Source organism: Schistocerca serialis, chromosome 2 (genome assembly GCF_023864345.2).
Source record: "Schistocerca serialis cubense isolate TAMUIC-IGC-003099 chromosome 2, iqSchSeri2.2, whole genome shotgun sequence".
NCBI classification, from domain to species: Eukaryota; Metazoa; Arthropoda; class Insecta; order Orthoptera; family Acrididae; genus Schistocerca; species Schistocerca serialis.
This window is the reverse complement of record NC_064639.1, coordinates 349,959,645-349,979,214: the sequence shown is the minus strand read 5'-3', so window position 1 is coordinate 349,979,214 and position 19,570 is coordinate 349,959,645. Positions and strand designations below refer to the sequence as shown.

Genomic DNA, 19,570 nt, shown 5'->3' with positions numbered 1-19,570 from the left:
AAGCTTTAATCATAGATATGTTATGAATGTTATTAACTGACATTTAGTTATAGCTAACTTTACTAAGAACAATGCATTTTTGATGGCTCCTCAATGTGATGTCATCTTCAAATAGCATACAATTACAATATGCAAGCTACAATAGTTCTTTAACCAAGAATACAGGGTTTCCCTTCATTTTATTACATAAAAGCACACAATTAACAATATGTCTTCAAAAGGTCCTCAGTTTGCTGGTCCTAAGAAAAGCCATGTACATGTATGGGCTTCAAATGCAAGCCATTAGGACAACTCTGCACTGAAGGGAGATGGTTGGTATAGAACATATGTGGCCATCATCCATTTCAATGGTCTACATTCAAACAGGTGTTTAGAATATCTGACGTGATAGATATTGCTCTGTACATTCAGAAAGACTCTCCAACATGCTTTTTCCATGCTACAGCATCAGAAACTAAGCACACCCAACCCTCGAATGCATGGCCGATGTGCCAACAGCTTCACTCATAGTTATTGAGAAGTCCTTATGTAGTGAATAGTCCAGAGAATGGATGGGCAGGATTACAGATCAACCATGTGACACAAGCCTGTTGAAGATTCTACCCCAAAACTAAGTAGAAATTTATAGCATTCTTGGAGGAAAAGATCTCTCAAAGAATCAGCATCAGCATTCAAATTTGATATATTGCTAACAGCAGATGAAGGTGAAAGAATTGATTTCATCTTCCTAGATTTCCAAAAGTTGTCTGGCATCATACTGTATTGTCAACTGCTAACTAAAATATGAGTGTGCAGAGTATATTCAAAGATATGTGGCTGGCTTGATGAAACTTTAACTAACAGAACCCCATAAGTTATAATGGATGGCAAATGATTAAAGTAACTTATCTGATTCTTCCCCCCATGAACCATGGACCTTACCGTTGGTGGGGAGGCTTGCGTGCCTCAGCGATACAGATAGCCGTACCGTAGGTGCAACCACAATGGAGGAGTATCTGTTGAGAGGCCAGACAAACATGTGGTTCCTGAAGAGGGGCAGCAGCCTTTTCAGTAGTTGCAAGGGCAACAGTCTGGATGATTAACTGATCTGGCCTTGTAACAATAACCAAAATGGCCTTGCTGTGCTGGTACTGCGAACGGCTGAAAGCAAGGGGAAACTACAGCCGTAATTTTTCCCGAGGGCATGCAGGTTTACTGTATGATTAAATGATGATGGCGTCCTCTTGGGTAAAATATTCCTGAGGTAAAATAGTCCCCCATTCGGATCTCCGGGCGGGGACTACTCAGGAGGATGTCGTTATCAGGAGAAAGAAAACTGGCGTTCTACGGATCAGAGCGTGGAATGTCAGATCCCATAATCGGGCAGGTAGGTTAGAAAATTTAAAAAGGGAAATGGATAGGTTGAAGTTAGATATAGCGGGAATTAGTGAAGTTCGCTGGCAGGAGGAACAAGACTTCTGGTCAGGTGACTACAGGGTTATAAACACAAAATCAAATAAGGGTAATGCAGGAGTAGGTTTAATAATGAATAGGAAAATAGGAATGCGGGTAAGCTACTACAAACAGCATAGTGAACGCATTATTGTGCCCGAGATAGATACGAAGCCCACACCTACTACAGTAGTACAAGTTTATATGCCAACTAGCGCTGCAGATGACGAGGAAATTGAAGAAATGTATGATGAAATAAAAGAAATTATTCAAGTAGTGAAGGGAGACGAAAATTTAATAGTCATGGGTGACTGGAATTCGAATGTAGGAAAAGGGAGAGAAGGAAACATAGTCGGTGAATATGGATTGGGGCTAAGAAATGAAAGAGGAAGCCGCCTGGTAGAATTTTGCACAGAGCACAACATAATCATAGCTAACACTTGGTTTAAGAATCATGAAAGAAGGTTGTATACATGGAAGAACCCTGGAGATACTAAAAGGTATCAGATAGATTATATAATGGTAAGACAGAGATTTAGGAACCAGGTTTTAAATTGTAAGACATTTCCAGGGGCAGATGTGGACTCTGACCACAATCTATTAGTTATGACCTGTAGATTAAAACTGAAGAAACTGCAAAAAGGTGGGAATTTAAGGAGATGGGACCTGGATAAACTGAAAGAACCAGAGGTGGTACAGAGTTTCAGGGAGAGCATAAGGGAGCAATTGACAGGAATGGGGGAAAGAAATACAGTAGAAGAAGAATGGGTAGCTTTGAGGGATGAAGTAGTGAAGGCAGCAGAGGATCAAGTAGGTAAAAAGACGAGGGCTAGTAGAAATCCTTGGGTAACAGAAGAAATATTGAATTTAATTGATGAAAGGAGAAAATATAAAAATGCAGTATATGAAGTAGGCAAAAAGGAATACAAACATCTCAAAAATGAGATCGACAGGAAGTGCAAAATGGCTAAGCAGGGATGGCTAGAGGACAAATGTAAGGATGTAGAGGCTTATCTCACTAGGGGTAAGATAGATACTGCCTACAGGAACATTAAAGAGACCTTTGGAGATAAGAGAACCACTTGTATGAGCATCAAGAGCTCAGATGGTAACACAGTTCTAAGCAAAGAAGGGAAAGCAGAAAGGTGGAAGGAGTATACAGAGGGTTTATACAAGGGTGATGCACTTGAGGACAATATTATGGAAATGGAAGAGGATGTAGATGAAGATGAAATGGGAGATACGATACTGCGTGAAGAGTTTGACAGAGCACTGAAAGACCTGAGTCGAAACAAAGCCCCCGGAGTAGACAACATTCCATTGGAACTACTGACGGCCTTGGGAGAGCCAGTCCTGACAAAACTCTACCATCTGGTGAGCAAGATGTATGAAACAGGCAAAATACCCTCAGACTTCAAGAAGAATATAATAATTCCAATGCCAAAGAAAGCAGGTGTTGACAGATGTGAAAATTACCGAACTATCAGTTTAATAAGTCACAGCTGCAAAATACTAACACGAATTCTTTACAGACGAATGGAAAAACTAGTAGAAGCCAACCTCGGGGGAAGAGCAGTTTGGATTCCGTAGAAATACTGGAACACGTAAGGCAATACTGACCTTACGACTTATCTTAGAAGAAAGATTAAGGAAAGGCAAATCTACGTTTCTAGCATTTGTAGACTTAGAGAAAGCTTTTGACAATGTTGACTGGAATACTCTCTTTCAAATTCTAAAGGTGGCAGGGGTAAAATACAGGGAGCGAAAGGCTATTTACAATTTGTACAGAAACCAGATGGCAGTTATAAGAGTCGAGGGACATGAAAGGGAAGCAGTGGTTGGGATGGGAGTAAGACAGGGTTGTAGCCTATCCCCGATGTTGTTCAATCTGTATATTGAGCAAGCAGTAAAGGTAACAAAAGAAAATTTGGAGTAGGTATTAAAATCCATGGAGAAGAAATAAAAACTTTGAGGTTCGCCGATGACATTGTAATTCTGTCAGAGACAGCAAAGGACTTGGAAGAGCAGTAGAATGGAATGGACAGTGTCTTGAAAGGAGGATATAAGATGAACATCAACAAAAGCAAAACGAGGATAATGGAATGTAGTCGAATTAAGTCGGGTGATGCTGAGGGAATTAGATTAGGAAATGAGACACTTAAAGTAGTAAAGGAGTTTTGCTATTTGGGGAGCAAAATAACTGATGATGGTCGAAGTAGAGAGGATATAAAATGTAGACTGGCAACGGGAAGGAAAGCTTTTCTGAAGAAGAGAAATTTGTTAACATTGAGTATAGATTTAAGTGTCAGGAAGTCATTTCTGAAAGTATTTGTATGGAGTGTAGCCATGTTTGGAAGTGAAACATGGACGATAAATAGTTTGGACAAGAAGAGAATAGAAGCTTTCGAAATGTGGTGCTACAGAAGAATGCTGAAGATTAGATGGGTAGATCACATAACTAATGAGGAAGTATTGAATAGGATTGGGGAGAAGAGAAGTTTGTGGCACAACTTGACCAGAAGACAGGATCGGAAAAAAGGACAGGTATACACTCGCACACACGCACATATCCATCCACACATACAGACACAAGCAGACATATTTAGTCATAGTCTTTAAATATGTCTGCTTGTGTCTGTATGTGTGGATGGATATGTGCATGTGTGCGAGTGTATACCTGTCCTTTTTTCCCCCTAAGGTAAGTCTTTCCGCTCCCGGGATTGGAATGACTCCTTACCCTCTCCCTTAAAACCCACTTCCTTTCGTCTTCCCCTCTCCTTCCCTCTTTCCTGATGAGGCAACAGTTTGTTGCGAAAGCTTGAATTTTGTGTGTATGTTTGTGTTTGTTTGTGTGTCTATCGACCTGCCAGCGCTTTCGTTCAGTAAGTCACCTCATCTTTGTTTTTATATATAATTTTTCCCACGTGGAATGTTTCCCAAACGAATCTGCTCCAGACCGGAATCCCTGAATCATTACACCAACAACCTGAAAACAGCTTTCGCATCCCGCAACTACCCTCCCGACCTGGTACAAAAGCAAATAACCAGAGCCACTTCCTCGTCCCCTCAAACCCAGAATCCCCCACAGAAGAACCACAAAAGTGCCCCACTTGTGACAGGATACTTTCCGGGACTGGACCAGACTCTGAATGTGGCTCTCCAGCAGGGATACGACTTCCTCAAATCCTGCCCTGAAATGAGATCCATCCTTCATGAAATCCTCCCCACTCCGCCAAGAGTGTCTTTCCGCCGTCCACCTAACCATCGTAACCTGTTAGTTCATCCCTATGAAATCCCCAAACCACCTTCCCTACCCTCTGGCTCCTATCCTTGTAACCGCCCCCCGATGCAAAACCTGTCCCATGCACCCTCCCACCACCACCTACTCCAGTCCTGTAACCCGGAAGGTGTACACGATCAGAGGCAGAGCCACGTGTGAAAGCACCCACGTGATTTACCAACTGACCTGCCTACACTGTGATGCATTCTATGTGGGAATGACCAGCAACAAACTGTCCATTCGCAGACAGTGTTTGTTGGTAATGAGGATCACCCTGTGGCTAAACATGCCTTGGTGCACAGCAAGCACATCTTGGCACAGTGTTACACCGTCCGGGTTATCTGGATACTTCCCACCAACACCGACCTATCCGAACTCCGGAGATGGGAACTTGCCCTTCAGTATATCCTCTCTTCTCGTCATCCGCCAGGCCTCAATCTCCGCTAATTTCAAGTTGCCGCCACTCATACCTCACCTGTCTTTCAACAACTTCTTTGCCTCTACACTTCTGCCTCGACTGACATCTCTGCCCAAACTCTTTGTCTTTAAATATGTCTGCTTGTGTCTGTATGTGTGGATTCATATGTGCGTGTGTGCGAGTGTATACCTGTCCTTTTTTCCCCCTAAGGTAAGTCTTTCCGCTCCCGGGATTGGAATGACTCCTTACCCTCTCCCTTAAAACCCACATCCTTTCGTCTTTCCCTCTCCTTCCCTCTTTCCTGATGAGGCAACAGTTTGTTGCGAAAGCTGGAATTTTGTGTGTATGTTTGTGTTTGCTTGTGTGTCTGTCGACCTGCCAGCACTTTCATTTGGTAAGTCACATCATCTTTGTTTTTTTATATATATATATATATATATATATATATATATATATATATATATATATATGCCTGCCCATCTCAGAATACAGCAAAGAGAAATAATGAACCGATGTAAGTGTTCTTCAAGGATCACTTGCCCTTTGCCCTTACATCGTCATATGAGCTCATAGTAGAAGTATTACTAGTGGTGTTAGTATTAGTAACATAATTTTCAGTAGCAGTAGTTACTGAAGTAAAATGAAAGTGGTGGTGGTAGTAATAGCAACTTTTTTATAATTGTATTAGTTATAGTGTTTGTTATTGTAGTAGTAGCATACATTTTTGTAAAGATACTCATAGTAGTAGGTAAGGAGACTTTGAATGCCACAAAATGGTAAAAAATCACATTTTCAGTTTTTAAGCTTCTAAAATAAGTTGAAATTTTCTGCTTAAAATGGTGCAATATTTGTTAAGAAATTCTAATTGGATGTATTTTTATTTCTTTTTTCAAAATTATATATGCGCTCAGGAGGTTCCAGCTTGTGATGTGTTCATATTTGAATCTTCACATTTCCGAAAAGATCTGATGTAGAAGACTGTGGATATTTCACTCTTCTGTTGTAAAAAAATTGTTATTTCCACTGGTACCATTGTCTTGGCAACTAGTTGTGTTTATAGTTCAGGGTTTGATTTGTGAGTTTCTGTTTTGAGTCGAGAGTTTTGATTGTCCCTCATTTGGAGTTTGTTATCTGTCTTCTTTTTACCTTTAGTGCTGAGTGCACAGTTTCTATGATACCTAGGAGTGAATCATTATTTAAAAAGAATCGATTTACAGATGACGTCTGCGTAAGTGATTCGCCTTCAGCATCTGTTGATGACAGTGAAAATTCTAATGTTTAACAAGAAAAAAGTCACTTGGAACAATAGATAATCTTTTTGAATCACATGTTGAGATAGAAAAAAATGTACTGGCACAGTGTGTTGAAAAGGGTGTTTGCAGTAGTGAAGAAGCTAACAAATCATGGATTTCCCCTACGTGAACATTTTGAAAGATTCCGTTCATTACATAATGGACAATTTATGATGTCTTTTGAACTTATAGCCAAGTTTGATCCTTTTCTCGCAGAGCACATTGAATGATATGGAAATCCAGGGCAGGGACATACAAGTTATCTTTCTTCAATAATCTGTGATGAAATAATAGAGTTTCTTTCTAAACAAATAAAAAGAACTATCATAATTGAAATAAAACAGGCAAATATTTCTCTATAATAGTACATTCTACTGTGGACATTTCACATATTGATCAATTATCTTTCATATTTAGATATATGAATGAGAATGGTGAACCTGTTGAACGTTTCCTTCTGTTTTACCAAACCCGGGACACAAATCCAAAAACTTGGCTGAAGCCGTACTAAAAGTCCCGTCTACAAATTCCATTGATATTACTGACTGTAGAGGCCAGTCATATGACAACAATAGCAATATGTCAGGAACCTACACTGGTTTGCAGGCATGCATTAAAGAACAAAATCCAAAAGCACATTATGTGCCTTGTGCAGCACATTCTTTGAATTTAGTCAGCACTAGTGCTGCAACCAGTTGTCGGGAAGCATGATCATTTTTCAACGCAGTAATTTTTTCTCTGCTTCTACACAGTGCTGGGATAAACTTCTTGCTTTCATGAAACCAGGAAGCAAAATGGTAAAAAGTTTATCAAAACCAAGTTGGTCAGCAAGAGAGGAAGCGTGCATAAGTCTATATGAAAACTGGGAGGGCGTTATCAATGCCCTCACACACATTGCCAATAATACATTTGAAAAACCACTTTTAGCTTAGTTGAATCAACTCAGCAGACTAGAAACAGTATTCATGATGACAGTTTGGAAGGGAATACTCCAGAGATTTAATAGTGTAAATGTGAAATTGCAAAGTGTAAATATTGATAGTTCATGAATTGTATGAATCACTTGTAGGAGTTATTGAATCTGCTCATGGAATGTTCGACTATTATGAAAATAAATCTTTGGAAATTGTGACTGATAAACACTATGAATCCACCTATAAAAGATCACGAAAATGCAAACTTCATGATAACAAAGAAGCGGACTCTTAAGTTTTTCTGACTCTGTTGCACTCCTACACAGTTTTCAGTAACCTTAAGAACAGTTCACCTGACGATATTGCTGAACATGCAGCAAAACTCCAAGCATCATATGACACAGTTAGAGCCTTCCTTCCCTATTGAATGTGTACATTTTGCAGCACTTTTGAAATCTTCTGAGATTAGTGATATACCAGTTGAAATGAGTCAATTTTTATGAAAAGAGAGGTTACAATCCGTGTTTCTGAATGTTGACATTGCTTTTGGAATATTTCCATGTATGGCACTTACAAACTGTTCAGCAGAATGCTCGTTTTCAGCTCTTAAAAGACTGAAATCGTACCTGCATTCCACTTTGTCTGAGGAGAGATTGAATGTCTTGTCCACTCTTCACATCCAAGCCAACCTCATAACTGTTAACCATCTGAACTATGATGATACGATCAATGAATTTTCTGCCGTCAAAGCCAGACGCAAACTTTGCTGACTGGTAGTTTTAAAAATTTAAGATTATAATGTGATTTTTATTATAACTTAGAGCACTTTCAGTGGATTTACAAACTATGTATTACCTGTTTATTTTACAGTTGCCAAAGGCAGAACGCATAAAGAAACCTCATTATGTGCAGATGTGACCGAAGGCACCCGACAATACTTAACAATATCCGAATGTTCCAGCCCACTTGGCACTGTACAGTCAAGTCATACTGATACTGTAGTATATTACAATTGATGCATATTTTTGGCGTCTGCTGAAATGTGTAGTTATCATGAAAATGTACATTATCAGAGCGCACGCTCAGATGAAAAAGTTTAAATAAATAACGTAGTTCAGTTCTATCAATAAATACCTAAAAGCTTTGCTAATATTGTTAGAAAGAGCTATGGTAAGGCAACAGCTGCAATACAAAACTGTCCAGCCCGTACATGGATTGAAGGTATTGTGTACACTTTTATGCAGCATCTAGCTACACAGAGCCTAATGCTTTACACGTTAACTATTAGATTATAAAACAAATTTGATTTTTCCACACAAGCCTGTAAAATTATGTAATAGCCAATTTAATCTGTGTCTGTTTGTCTGTATTTAGTTATTAGTTCGTGCACCAAAATCTCCGTTTCATTTTCATTTTTTACACTTTCCTACAGATCCATGTATTAATACCGAATGTGTCCTTTTTTTCTGCTACACATTCAAGTTATTAGATCATAAAATGACATTTTAATTTTGAATGCATCTCTGTAAAAGTGCGTATTAATTTCTAATGTATGACACATTCGCTTCAATTTTTAGGTCGTAACACAACTTTTTTAATTTCATTTTCAACAATTTCATGTAAAAGAACATATTAAAATTAAAAGTGAATGTATAACAAAAATTCGTTTTCTCCAGCACACTCTGCTGAATTTTTAGGCCATAAAAGAAAAGTTATTTTCCGTATGTTCATTTCTGTTGTCTTTCAACAGAGGAATGTGTTAACACAATGCAGTTTTAAGTTCGTTTTATTCACTGCCGTAAACCAAGTACAGTTCAGGAACCATATTACACTTTGACTGAGCGTGACTAGGCCACTGACGCGTCCTTCAGAACAACGAATAGCAGAGTGGGGAAGCAGCTCACAGCAGCTCCCAACCAAAATGGCAGTTGTGAAGTGATCAGGTAATAGGGTTACAGTTATTATTTAAAACATGTATTTTTTTTTTTGGGGGGGGGGGGGGGGGTGCATAAATATGGTGTGCCTAGGGGTGCAAAATTTTTTAATCCACCACTGCCAGCATCAGCTGTGCCAGTGTGAGAACCAACATCGACTTTCCTCCCGGGTCCACAGCAAGCTACACTTTCAATGCAAGATGACAACAAGTAATAATTTGCTGCGTTACAAGGTGTTCAGCTCCTGAACAAAGTGCGAGTAAGCAAGGCTCCGTATGCAGCTGAATTTAATACAAAAACAGCAAGGGCAGCAAGAAACTTCAAGGTGAAGTAGAAGAACCAGAAAATGACCCTGGTCACTTCTGATAATAGAGTAATAGATACTAGTGAATTCTCATAACATATCACATTTTCTGGCATTTGATTGTTTTAGTGTTACATGTATGTTTATCCCACAAACCACTAAACCAATACCATTCAAATTTTCAGAAATGTGATGAAACAGTATAAAAAGGACACTGAACTAGAGTAATGATAATAACTGTCTTATTCTCTGAATCAGGGACACTTATGTTAAATTTTTCCCAATAAAAATGGCTTAGCAGTAAAAAATTCATAAATATTATACCGACAAAAAAGACATTGGTTATAGTTCAGTGAGCTAACGATATATGCTGAAAACAGCTGCCAAAATTTCAAAGTACTCAGTATCACAGCTCCAGAGGAGAAAAGTACATAAAGTTAGCAAATTTAACATTGGTAAGATATGGCAGTCCAACACCCCTTATGATAACTGTAAAATCAGTCATGATAATCTGAAATAATGAAAACCCATGGCTCTTTTTCTGCCACAGTAAAAGAAAACCTGATTGGGGTTGGAAAGAGATGCCATAGGTAAACCACATATAGACTAGTGAAATGTTAGATTGAGAGTGGGAGAAATAAATAAATATAAGAGAAAAATAATATTACACATGCACTAAACAAATTTCAATGATCAGAAGAGAAAAAAAAAAAATTAAAGAAAAGAAAAATAAATAGACTAACATGAAAATTCACTCATAAGTAATACTATATGCAATGGTCTATTGTTGTTACCAAGAAAGAAGCTATATTGTTCTCTTGTGTTGTGACTGATCATTAAATTGAACATGGGTACAAATAAGATCTCCATTCATTTTGAAGCCTTCTTGTACAGTCATTCTGGACCAAACCTAAACTATATTTTTTAAATAATTTATGATGTATTTCAAAGTTCTGTTGTGTAATATTGTTGTTCATAAGGAGATAAGCATATCATATTTCTTTTTGGGCAGCACATTGTTTCAATCTCTTTGTATCATTAGATTCCTGAACTTATTATTATTGAAACTGAAATTGTGTGAAAAGGCTCTGATGTTGTAATATATTACTTAATAAAGGAAATAGTAATTTAAACCCACACTTGCACAACCTCAAGCCAAACTGTACTCCACCCAAACCTGTACCACAATTTGGTAGCAGTATGTGGTTATGCACTGGGCCCGAGGGTGCCCACAGAAGTGTCCATTTAACGGAGGGCCCCTACAAGCAATGTGGCGAAGTTAACCCAAAAGCCATATGGTGAGGTAGCAGCTGAACGTAAGTAAGGAAATTCATTTGGCTCTGAATACTTAAACAGGCTGCAGGCTCAGGCTACTCATTATGTAAACAGGGTAAATGATTAAATATTTTTAACTAAGGAAGGATCAAGCAAGGAGGTGCTGAATGAGCTATATAGTAGGTTGGGAATGGTAGACGTCACTATAAGTGAAATGTTGTCAGCATCATCTCTGCAAGGCAGTACAATGAATTTGAATGTGATACAAAGAGACAATGTCAATCAGGTAGGGGGGATACAGGCACCAAGGTTTGAAAATAGTAGTTTGTTCCGAACTAATCTGTAACCTTATGAGAATCTTTCAGTCTCTCTTTATGGGCATGACATGGGATGTCATCCAGTGACTGCAATGGATAAAAAGGAGTACCAGGCCAGATCCCCTCCTAAGTCAACATTATCATTTTCTTGGTTTTAAATAGTGCCTCATTACACTGGTTGCTGTTCTTATAGTGTTTGTAATACTTGTTTTTTTATTGTAGTTGGGTGGTTGTCATTCCCTCTTTTTTGGTAGGTGTGGCAGCTGGTTTGAAGGGCTGGTCTGTGCCATGAAATTGCATGACAACATTTCTCGCCCTCTCTGCTGGTCATGCATGGTTTAGGCACACAAGTCTCACCCCAGAGGGCATGTGCGGAAGCGAGTTCACAGAGGGAGCACTGACTTGAAGCATGTTCTGGCTGCATGACACAGCAGAGGTGCACTCTATAGCACAGTCGGTAAACAGTGGCATTGACTTGCTACAGTACCTGAGGCCATTATGGACAGCAGCTGACACATTTTGGGGTAGTGTCTGGTCCTTGTATGGGGCACTTGTCACACTTGTTTTGTTCAGAGAATCTGGTCCACAGAGTCATTGTGCAATGCAGATTTCAGTAAGAAGCTTAAGTCAACAGTAAGGAATCATCTTGAGACAGTGCCATAGGGCATTGTGCATCAATGGTGGACTAGTTATGGAGTGGTGTCAGTGCCTTGTTGAGATGCTAGTCAGACTTGCTTACCATTGGCATGATTGGCCAAGGCATTGGTTGCAGTCACACACGTGAGGCATGGAATAGTGGGCTGATATTACATGGCAGCCAACAATCAAGACTAACTCTGAAGAGGAGACCATTGTGGAGCCAAGAGTACTGCGGAAACAGGAGCAGTGTATTGCAACATTGATCATGGGGAAAGGCCAACTGTAATGCAGACATCATCATGCTGTGGCAGCAGACGGCATCTTCAATTTGGTGTCCAGGAGGAGACAGCAGCAGCTTGTAGTCAGTGATAACCAATGGCGGAGAAGTTGGTTACAGCAAGACAGTGCAGGGCACAAAGTGACACAAGCTTTTGCGAGGCCTCTTTGCTATGGGAAACATGGATAGCTGTCAGTGTTTGGCCAAATAGATTACAGTGCGGTGGTGTGCAACAGGATAGGTGAAGTTGGCACTATCAAGTGTTTTGTATAGTATGGCCATGGTGACAAATAATGTTACTGAATGGTGGGCTCCATGTGGTTCCCAAGTTGTGCAGTGACCGTAAACCATAAAATTACCAAATAAGCAGCAACCAGTTGCAAAATCATGTTTCCTTTATTTACTTTTGCAAATCGATTTCAACTCATTAACAGCCATCATCGGTGCTACAAATACAAAAATAAAAATAAAAATAATTAATAACAGTGACCAAACGAATAAATGTACATAAAGCAACGTAAAACCAATTAAATGGAATAGATGCATTAAACTATTTAAAATGCAGATAGAAATTTACCTTTCAATGAAAATGTGCCCTGAGTAATAACACTGTCTTAAGCAGAGGTCAAACATAAAGTGATACATTGAGAATTGACTATGACAACGAGAAACCATAAGGGGGGCGCTGCAAAGCAGACCCATCCTCTATACGAAAAGATACAGCTAAAATAAAAATGAAAAGAAGAAATGATATACAAAGTGAGGTAAAATACTGAAATATTTAAAAAAATGGATATATTGACAAAGATTTTGTCAACCACATAGTACAGTTATATATGCCAAGAAGCGATTGTACAAATTAGTGAAAAAGCAACAAACGTAGGTGAAAGGCACACCATAGAAAAAATTTTTAAAAGTTTTAAAATAATTTATATTATCAAAGAGCAAATGTTAATCACAATGCCAAAACGTAAAACGGTGTTGGTATCCATCTAGCATACATTTAATGATATTCAGGAAGATCGGATTTTTTTTTTTTTTTTTTTTTTTTTCCTCCGGCAGATGGCGCCACATTGCTGGATGCACATGTAAAGTAAACTAAGTTGAGATAAGAAAATTACAGACATGAATGAAACAAACATATTAAAGAAACAAGACCAAATGCAGAAATAAAGTGCTAGCACACTTCATACGTGGGAAAATTAACACAGGAGGACGAGGACCCATAAGAGGGTGGCAGGTGCTGGGCAGACGCGACAGGGAGTGGGGAAAGGCAGAGGAGGGGTATACAAAAGGACTCGGGGGAGAGAGGGGATATGGTTTGGAGTTATGTCTCATGATATGCGAGCACACTGTAAGAGCCCCTACGAGTTTTCAATTCGTCCTATCGAGCCTGTGTAATTTTCCCATGTATGAAGTGTGCTAGCACTTTATTTCTGCATTTAGTCTTGTTTCTTTAATACAATTGTTTCACTCATGGCCATAATTTTTTATCTCAACTTAGTTCAATTTTCATGTGCATTCAGCAATGTGGCGCCATCTGCCGGGGGGAGGGGGGGGGCGGGGAACCCACGATCTTCCTGAATATCATTAAATGTACGCTAGATGGATGCCAACACTGTTTTATATTTTAGCATTATGATTAACTTTTGCTCTTTGATAATATGATAAATAATTTTAAAATTTTTAAATACATTTTTAAAATTTTTTCTAGGTGTGCTTCTCATCTATGTTTGTTCCTTTTTTACTAATTTGTACAATCACTTCTTGGTGTATATAACTGTACTATGTGGTTATATATCCATTTTTGTAAATATTTCAGTATTTTATCATTATATTTTACCTCACTTTGTATGTCATTTCTTCTTCTCATTTTTATTTTAGCTGTATCTTTTTGCATAGAGGATGGGTTTGCTTTGCAGCGCCCCCCTTATGGTTTCTTGTTGTCATAGTCAATTCTCAATGTATCACTTTATGTTTGACCTCTGCTTAAGACAGTGTTATTAATCAGGGCACATTTTCACTGAAAGGTAAATTTGTATGTGCATTTTAAATAGTTTAATGCATCTTTATACATTTAATTGGTTTTATGTTGCTTTATGTACATTTATTCATTTGGTCACTGTTATTAATTATTTTTATTTTTATTCTTGTATTTGTAGCACTGATGATGGCTGTTAATCAGTTGAAATCGATTTGCAAAAGTAAATAAAGGAAACATGATTTTGCAACTGGTTACTGCTTATTTGGTAATATTAAAGAATGTTACATTTTTGATGATGTAATTGTAAATGCAGTGTGGCTGTTGTTAAGTGACAATGTACTAGCAATATGTTATTGTAGTTTTTGCTTATCTGCATTTCCCATTATTGGATGTTTCCTTAAATGCTTTTTCTTGTGGTTGATACAGTAGTTGTAGTTCTGTTCGGTTGTATGTAGGGCTATATGTTGGTAGTAGCAGATTGTAGATAATTGTAGTGAGCTAGTTACTTCTCCTAGTTTATTTTATTTCACCCTTGTTAAGTTATTAAAGAGTGGAATCTGTTTTGTTCTTTTGTTTGGTGCTTGCTTGTTAAGTTAATCTTGAACAGAACAAAGTTATTTTAGAGCCCTCTTGTACAGTCATTCTGGACCAAAGTTAAGTCATATTATTTAAATAATGAATGGATGTATTCCAGGATAAGTTCTGTTGTGTATTATTGTTGCTCATTGGGAATAAGCTTATTGTATTTCTTTTTGGGTGGCATATTGTTTGATCTCTTTTATCATCAGATTTTGAAATTATTGTTCTTTTGTGCTCTGGTATTGTAATATATATAAGGGATGTATGTAAAAAAAAAAAAAAAAAAAAAAAAAAAATTAAAAAAATAAATAAATAAATAAGGCATAATTACAGAAACCAGTACTTGCTGTTGAGACACTTGTCCCACTGTTGCACAAGACAGTGAATGATTGTCTCATAAAATTCCCAAGGCTGCGATGTTAACCATTCTGCACATACAGCAGGACGTCGTCGTCCACGGTGAATAGTTTGCCCCTATGCTGATGTTCTTCTTTGATCAAGATGACCCCCTTCAAAATTCACTTCCTGCAGCATGGGACAACAGTGAATGCTTAGCATTACTCATTAACCTTGACCGCCCTTCGCCAACCGATCAAATCAAAAGGACCAGGCAATCTCACCCATGGGGTCATTATGCTCCACGACAATGAAAAGCCTCATACGGCCAACACAGTTGCAGCACTCCTGCAGAGATTCAAATGGAAGGTTTTGGCCACCCTCCATACAGTCCAGACCTTTCTCCCTGTGATTCCACCATTTTTGGTCCCCTTAAAAAGGATCTGAGTGGCAAACGATTCACCTCGGACAATGACGTCCAGCTGTACGTGCGGAACTGGTTAACATCACAACCCCAAGAATTTTATGAGACAGCCATTCACTGCCTTGTGTCACAATGGGACAAGTGTCTCAACAGCCAGGGTCAATACTTCTAACATACAGGTACTGGTTTCTGTAATTATGCCTCCAGCTCGTTTCTTTTTGTACAACCCTTATAGTTAAATAAAGGGAACACTAATATAAGCCCATGCTTGCACGACCCCTAGCCAAACTTCATTCCACTGAAAACTTATACCACATGACTTACATAATTTAAGAGTAACAAGGAGCTATAAAAATTATTTCTCTACTAATGTATTTTATAATATAATAATTACATGCTGCTATACTATATTTTTGAGGTCTAGGTAAATCTGTATGTACCAATAAGAGCAACAGTACTGAAAAGGCATACAAATGCATTGAACTCATGAAATTTTATTAAATGTAAGGTATAGCAGAGCAGATTCCAAAGATTGTTTTGAAGCTTTACCAGGCAGAGTCATTTTGAAGGTTGTGTGCTGTTCCCTTCCTGTGACCTTTAAACTGACTTACCCAGCCAGTTATAGGGGGGACCTAAAGTTTAGTGTGGATTCTGAAACATGATACAGCTCAGCATTTTTCACGCCAACTAATATTTCCAGAGGTGTAAGAAGTGATAAGTGACAGATAAAAGACCTAGGATTGGCTAGGGATTGAACACGACTCATTTGTATATGTAGTCTGCTGCATTACCACTGGACCACCAAGCCATTATTAATAAAACAAAATTGTTTACAAAAAACTAATCAGGTTGTTATCAAAATGAAAAAATCTAATTTCACCAAAAGAAAATATCTACATTACAAAATGGCTAATCCATTTCATAACACCCAGCCCAGCTGTAGGTTGCCTATCTAATGCCTTCCAGGAGCAACAAAAATTCGATTTTCAATATTTCATATACAAGTAAAATTCTCAAGCTTTCAATGGCTATCTCCCCCACCATTGTCAGGAGTGAAACCACTGATTGCCATGGCTGTCACAGTTTTCCACTTACATAGGCACAACTGCAGCCTCTGCCACCTGTCAGTGAGGCCGAACTGACACCTGCAGAAAGTGAGTAGGACAGTCTGAAGTAGTTCCAAATGACATCAGATGGCATGAGGGGCTGGCACCTCATTTGAAACTGCCACTCCCGTTACCCTACAAGTGTCAAGAATCTGTCTCTTCTTCCTTTTGATATCCAAAGCCCGCCCACCACATGTCCTACTAATTGTGTACCCCTGGTCTCTGTTAAAATTTTTGCTGTTCAGTCTAATCGTGCCTGCTCCTTTATAATGGAATCCCAATATGTTGATGCACAAGCCAGGACACTCACATTTTCAAACTGTATTTTTTGTTCACTTCCCAGGCAATCCTCAGCTAAGGCCAACTTATCAAACTCCTTTTCTTTAATAAGTTACTTATGCTCAATTAAACTCTTTGCATTTGTGCAAATTGTCAGACCTATATAGATGCTGCCAAATTCACAAGGGAACCATACATCCCCAGGCACATGAAGAGCTATGTCATCTTTAACAGGGCACTGCATATCTTGTATCTTGGAAGCAGGTCAGAACGCTGGTCTCAGTCCAAGTCTCCGCATCACACATCCTAAATTGCTGCTCATTACCCCACAGTATGGAAGGAAAGCATATGGCTTGGCCTCTCCTGCTGATTCACAAGGCCTCCTCGTTTGATGGCACCTGAAAGTGTCAGCAATGTCTCTCGTACTATAACCATTCTTCCTGAAAATGTGTCTCAACTGATGCAATTCAAACTGTAGGAGATTTCTGACAGAAATAACTTCTGCTCAGTGTACTAATGAGTTCAGGACTGCTTTCTTGTATGAGGATGGAGAAAACTATTGACATTCAAGTATCGATCAGTGTGCATCGGTTTCTTGTACATTGAATGACCAAGCTGCCTTCCTGCTTCCCTGTCAACTAAAACATCCAAGGACGGTAGCTTGGCAGCTACCTACTGGTAAACTTAATGATGGAATGGACACCATTCCTGTGATTAACCAACTGCTGGAGTGCATTTTCACTGTGAGGCCATATCAGAAAAGTGTCAATGGCATACCTTAGGAAGCAAGACGGATGCAATACCATAGAGTTCAAAGCCCGTTCCTCAGAGTACTCCATGAAGAAATTTGTGGCTGCTGGAGACAGTGGGGATCCCATTGCTGTGCCATCCATTATTTCAAAATATCATGATACAGGAAGGATGTTGTCATTAGAAAATGATGGAAAAACTTGACAATTACAGGTGGAAACTGTTGGCCCGAATGATTCAGTGTCCCTCATTCTGCCCATGCCAGGCCTGGCAGTCAGTGGTTTTACTCCTGATGGCGATGGCAGAGATAGCTGCCAAGAGCTTGAGAATTTTATTCAAATTGATATGGCTCAAAAATGGAGACGATTTTACTCAGACATGATCTTGCAAAAGACTCTTAGGACAATATTTGAAATAGTTATTGACCAATTTAAGAATTTAAATTACTGTCATGATCTGTTAATTAAGAGGTACAATCTTATGTTAAAGATTTAACACTGTGAGACAAATATTACAATTAGGAACTGTGTGTATGTCTTGAAGCAGCATAAATGATCACACACAATTATCCAGATCACATTCATCCAGTACTTGAGGATGAGAGCACTCAGTGAGTTGCAACAAACTTTATAAATAACTTCAAACTTCGAAAAACATCGTCTTGCTACACTACCTCCCCCTTCCCTCCCCCCATCACCATCCCAAAAAACTAAAATAAAATAAATGATGATGAAAGTAAAAAAAGTTTATAGGTTACTACATTCTTGCTGTGCAGTAAAACTACTGCATGAGGCATGACAGTTTCATTTATTACTTCTTTACTACTGAGTTCACAATACAATTTGCAGATGGTATCTAGATATACAACTGAATGTACTGGACAATCATATCATTGTACAAAACATAGTTCATAGGATATGACAGCATACACAATGAGATGTGTGTAAATCAGCTTTTTCTTAAAACAGAGTGCAAATGATCTAGACTATACTCATGCAGTGTTTGATGATGAGAGCACTTAGCAATTTACAACAAAATTTAAACGCCATCTTTTTAAAACTTTTCTTGATTATGTACTTAACATCAAATACTTAACACATTAACTCATTGGTAAAGTAATCAGAAGTTTGAAGCCGTTTTCTACATTTGAGTTTGATTCTTTGAAGAATCAGGGGTTTACTGATTTTTGTGTCTGTGATTTTTCAGTTTAGTGCCCTACATTTAACAATGGCTTGTGAAAAATGTGTGCCTCAGTGGCCATTTAGCAAAGTGTTGCACTATAAATCTCTGGGTATGGGATTCAAGCCTCAGATCATCCATGATTTCTTTCCATCACTTACCACTTATTGCATCTCTGGTAATGATTTCTTTATGGGAAATATGCTGTGCTGCTCCATGGTTCTGAGTCCATTTTAAACTGTAGGTCCTCCCTATACTAGGCTCAGAATGCCACTTCAAAGGGTACAGGAAGGCAAGTGCAGATCATTTCAAATGGTCCACGACTTTTAAAGTCCTATACAATAGTCACTTATCTCACATCTAACCAAAAACTGATTTTAAACTGATCTACAATCATGGAACATAACTGGAACAAAGAGTCTGAAGCAGTATCTCTCTGATGCATAATTCTTAACTTGGTACACTTTTAATAACATCAACAAATAATAAAATGTAAAATAGCTATGTTTGTGGAAAACACGCACACATAAAATAAAGAAATAATGGTGAGTACCTTTTTTCTCAGTTAGATTGTCAACAGCTTTTACTGCTGCTTGATACGAAGGTAAATCAGTTTTCTTCATTTTTGGAAAGTCTGGGGGAACCCATGTCAGTCCCAAAAGTTCTTCATGAATAAATTTGTCTGCTGCCAGAATCTGATGAAAAAGTAAGCAACATTCAGTATTTGCTTAAAAAAGTTCATTATACGTGCTTGGGTTATTATTATATAAGGGTGTAGTGAATAATAATGATTGTTATTATTATTGTCTTCTCACATTTTGTAGTTTAGCTTATATATTACCTCATAATATG

The 19,570-nt window shown here is 38.4% G+C and overlaps 1 protein-coding gene across 1 annotated transcript in view; it reads right to left on the bottom strand.

The window, feature by feature from the left end:
• The window catches only part of LOC126457155 (dynein regulatory complex protein 1), a 361,903-nt gene that overhangs the window by 146,810 nt on the left and 195,523 nt on the right, over positions 1-19,570 (bottom strand). The window contains exon 8 of the mRNA XM_050093233.1: positions 19,272-19,413. Within this exon, the coding sequence (XP_049949190.1) occupies positions 19,272-19,413 (142 nt within the window). The remainder of the gene's footprint in view (positions 1-19,271; positions 19,414-19,570) is intronic.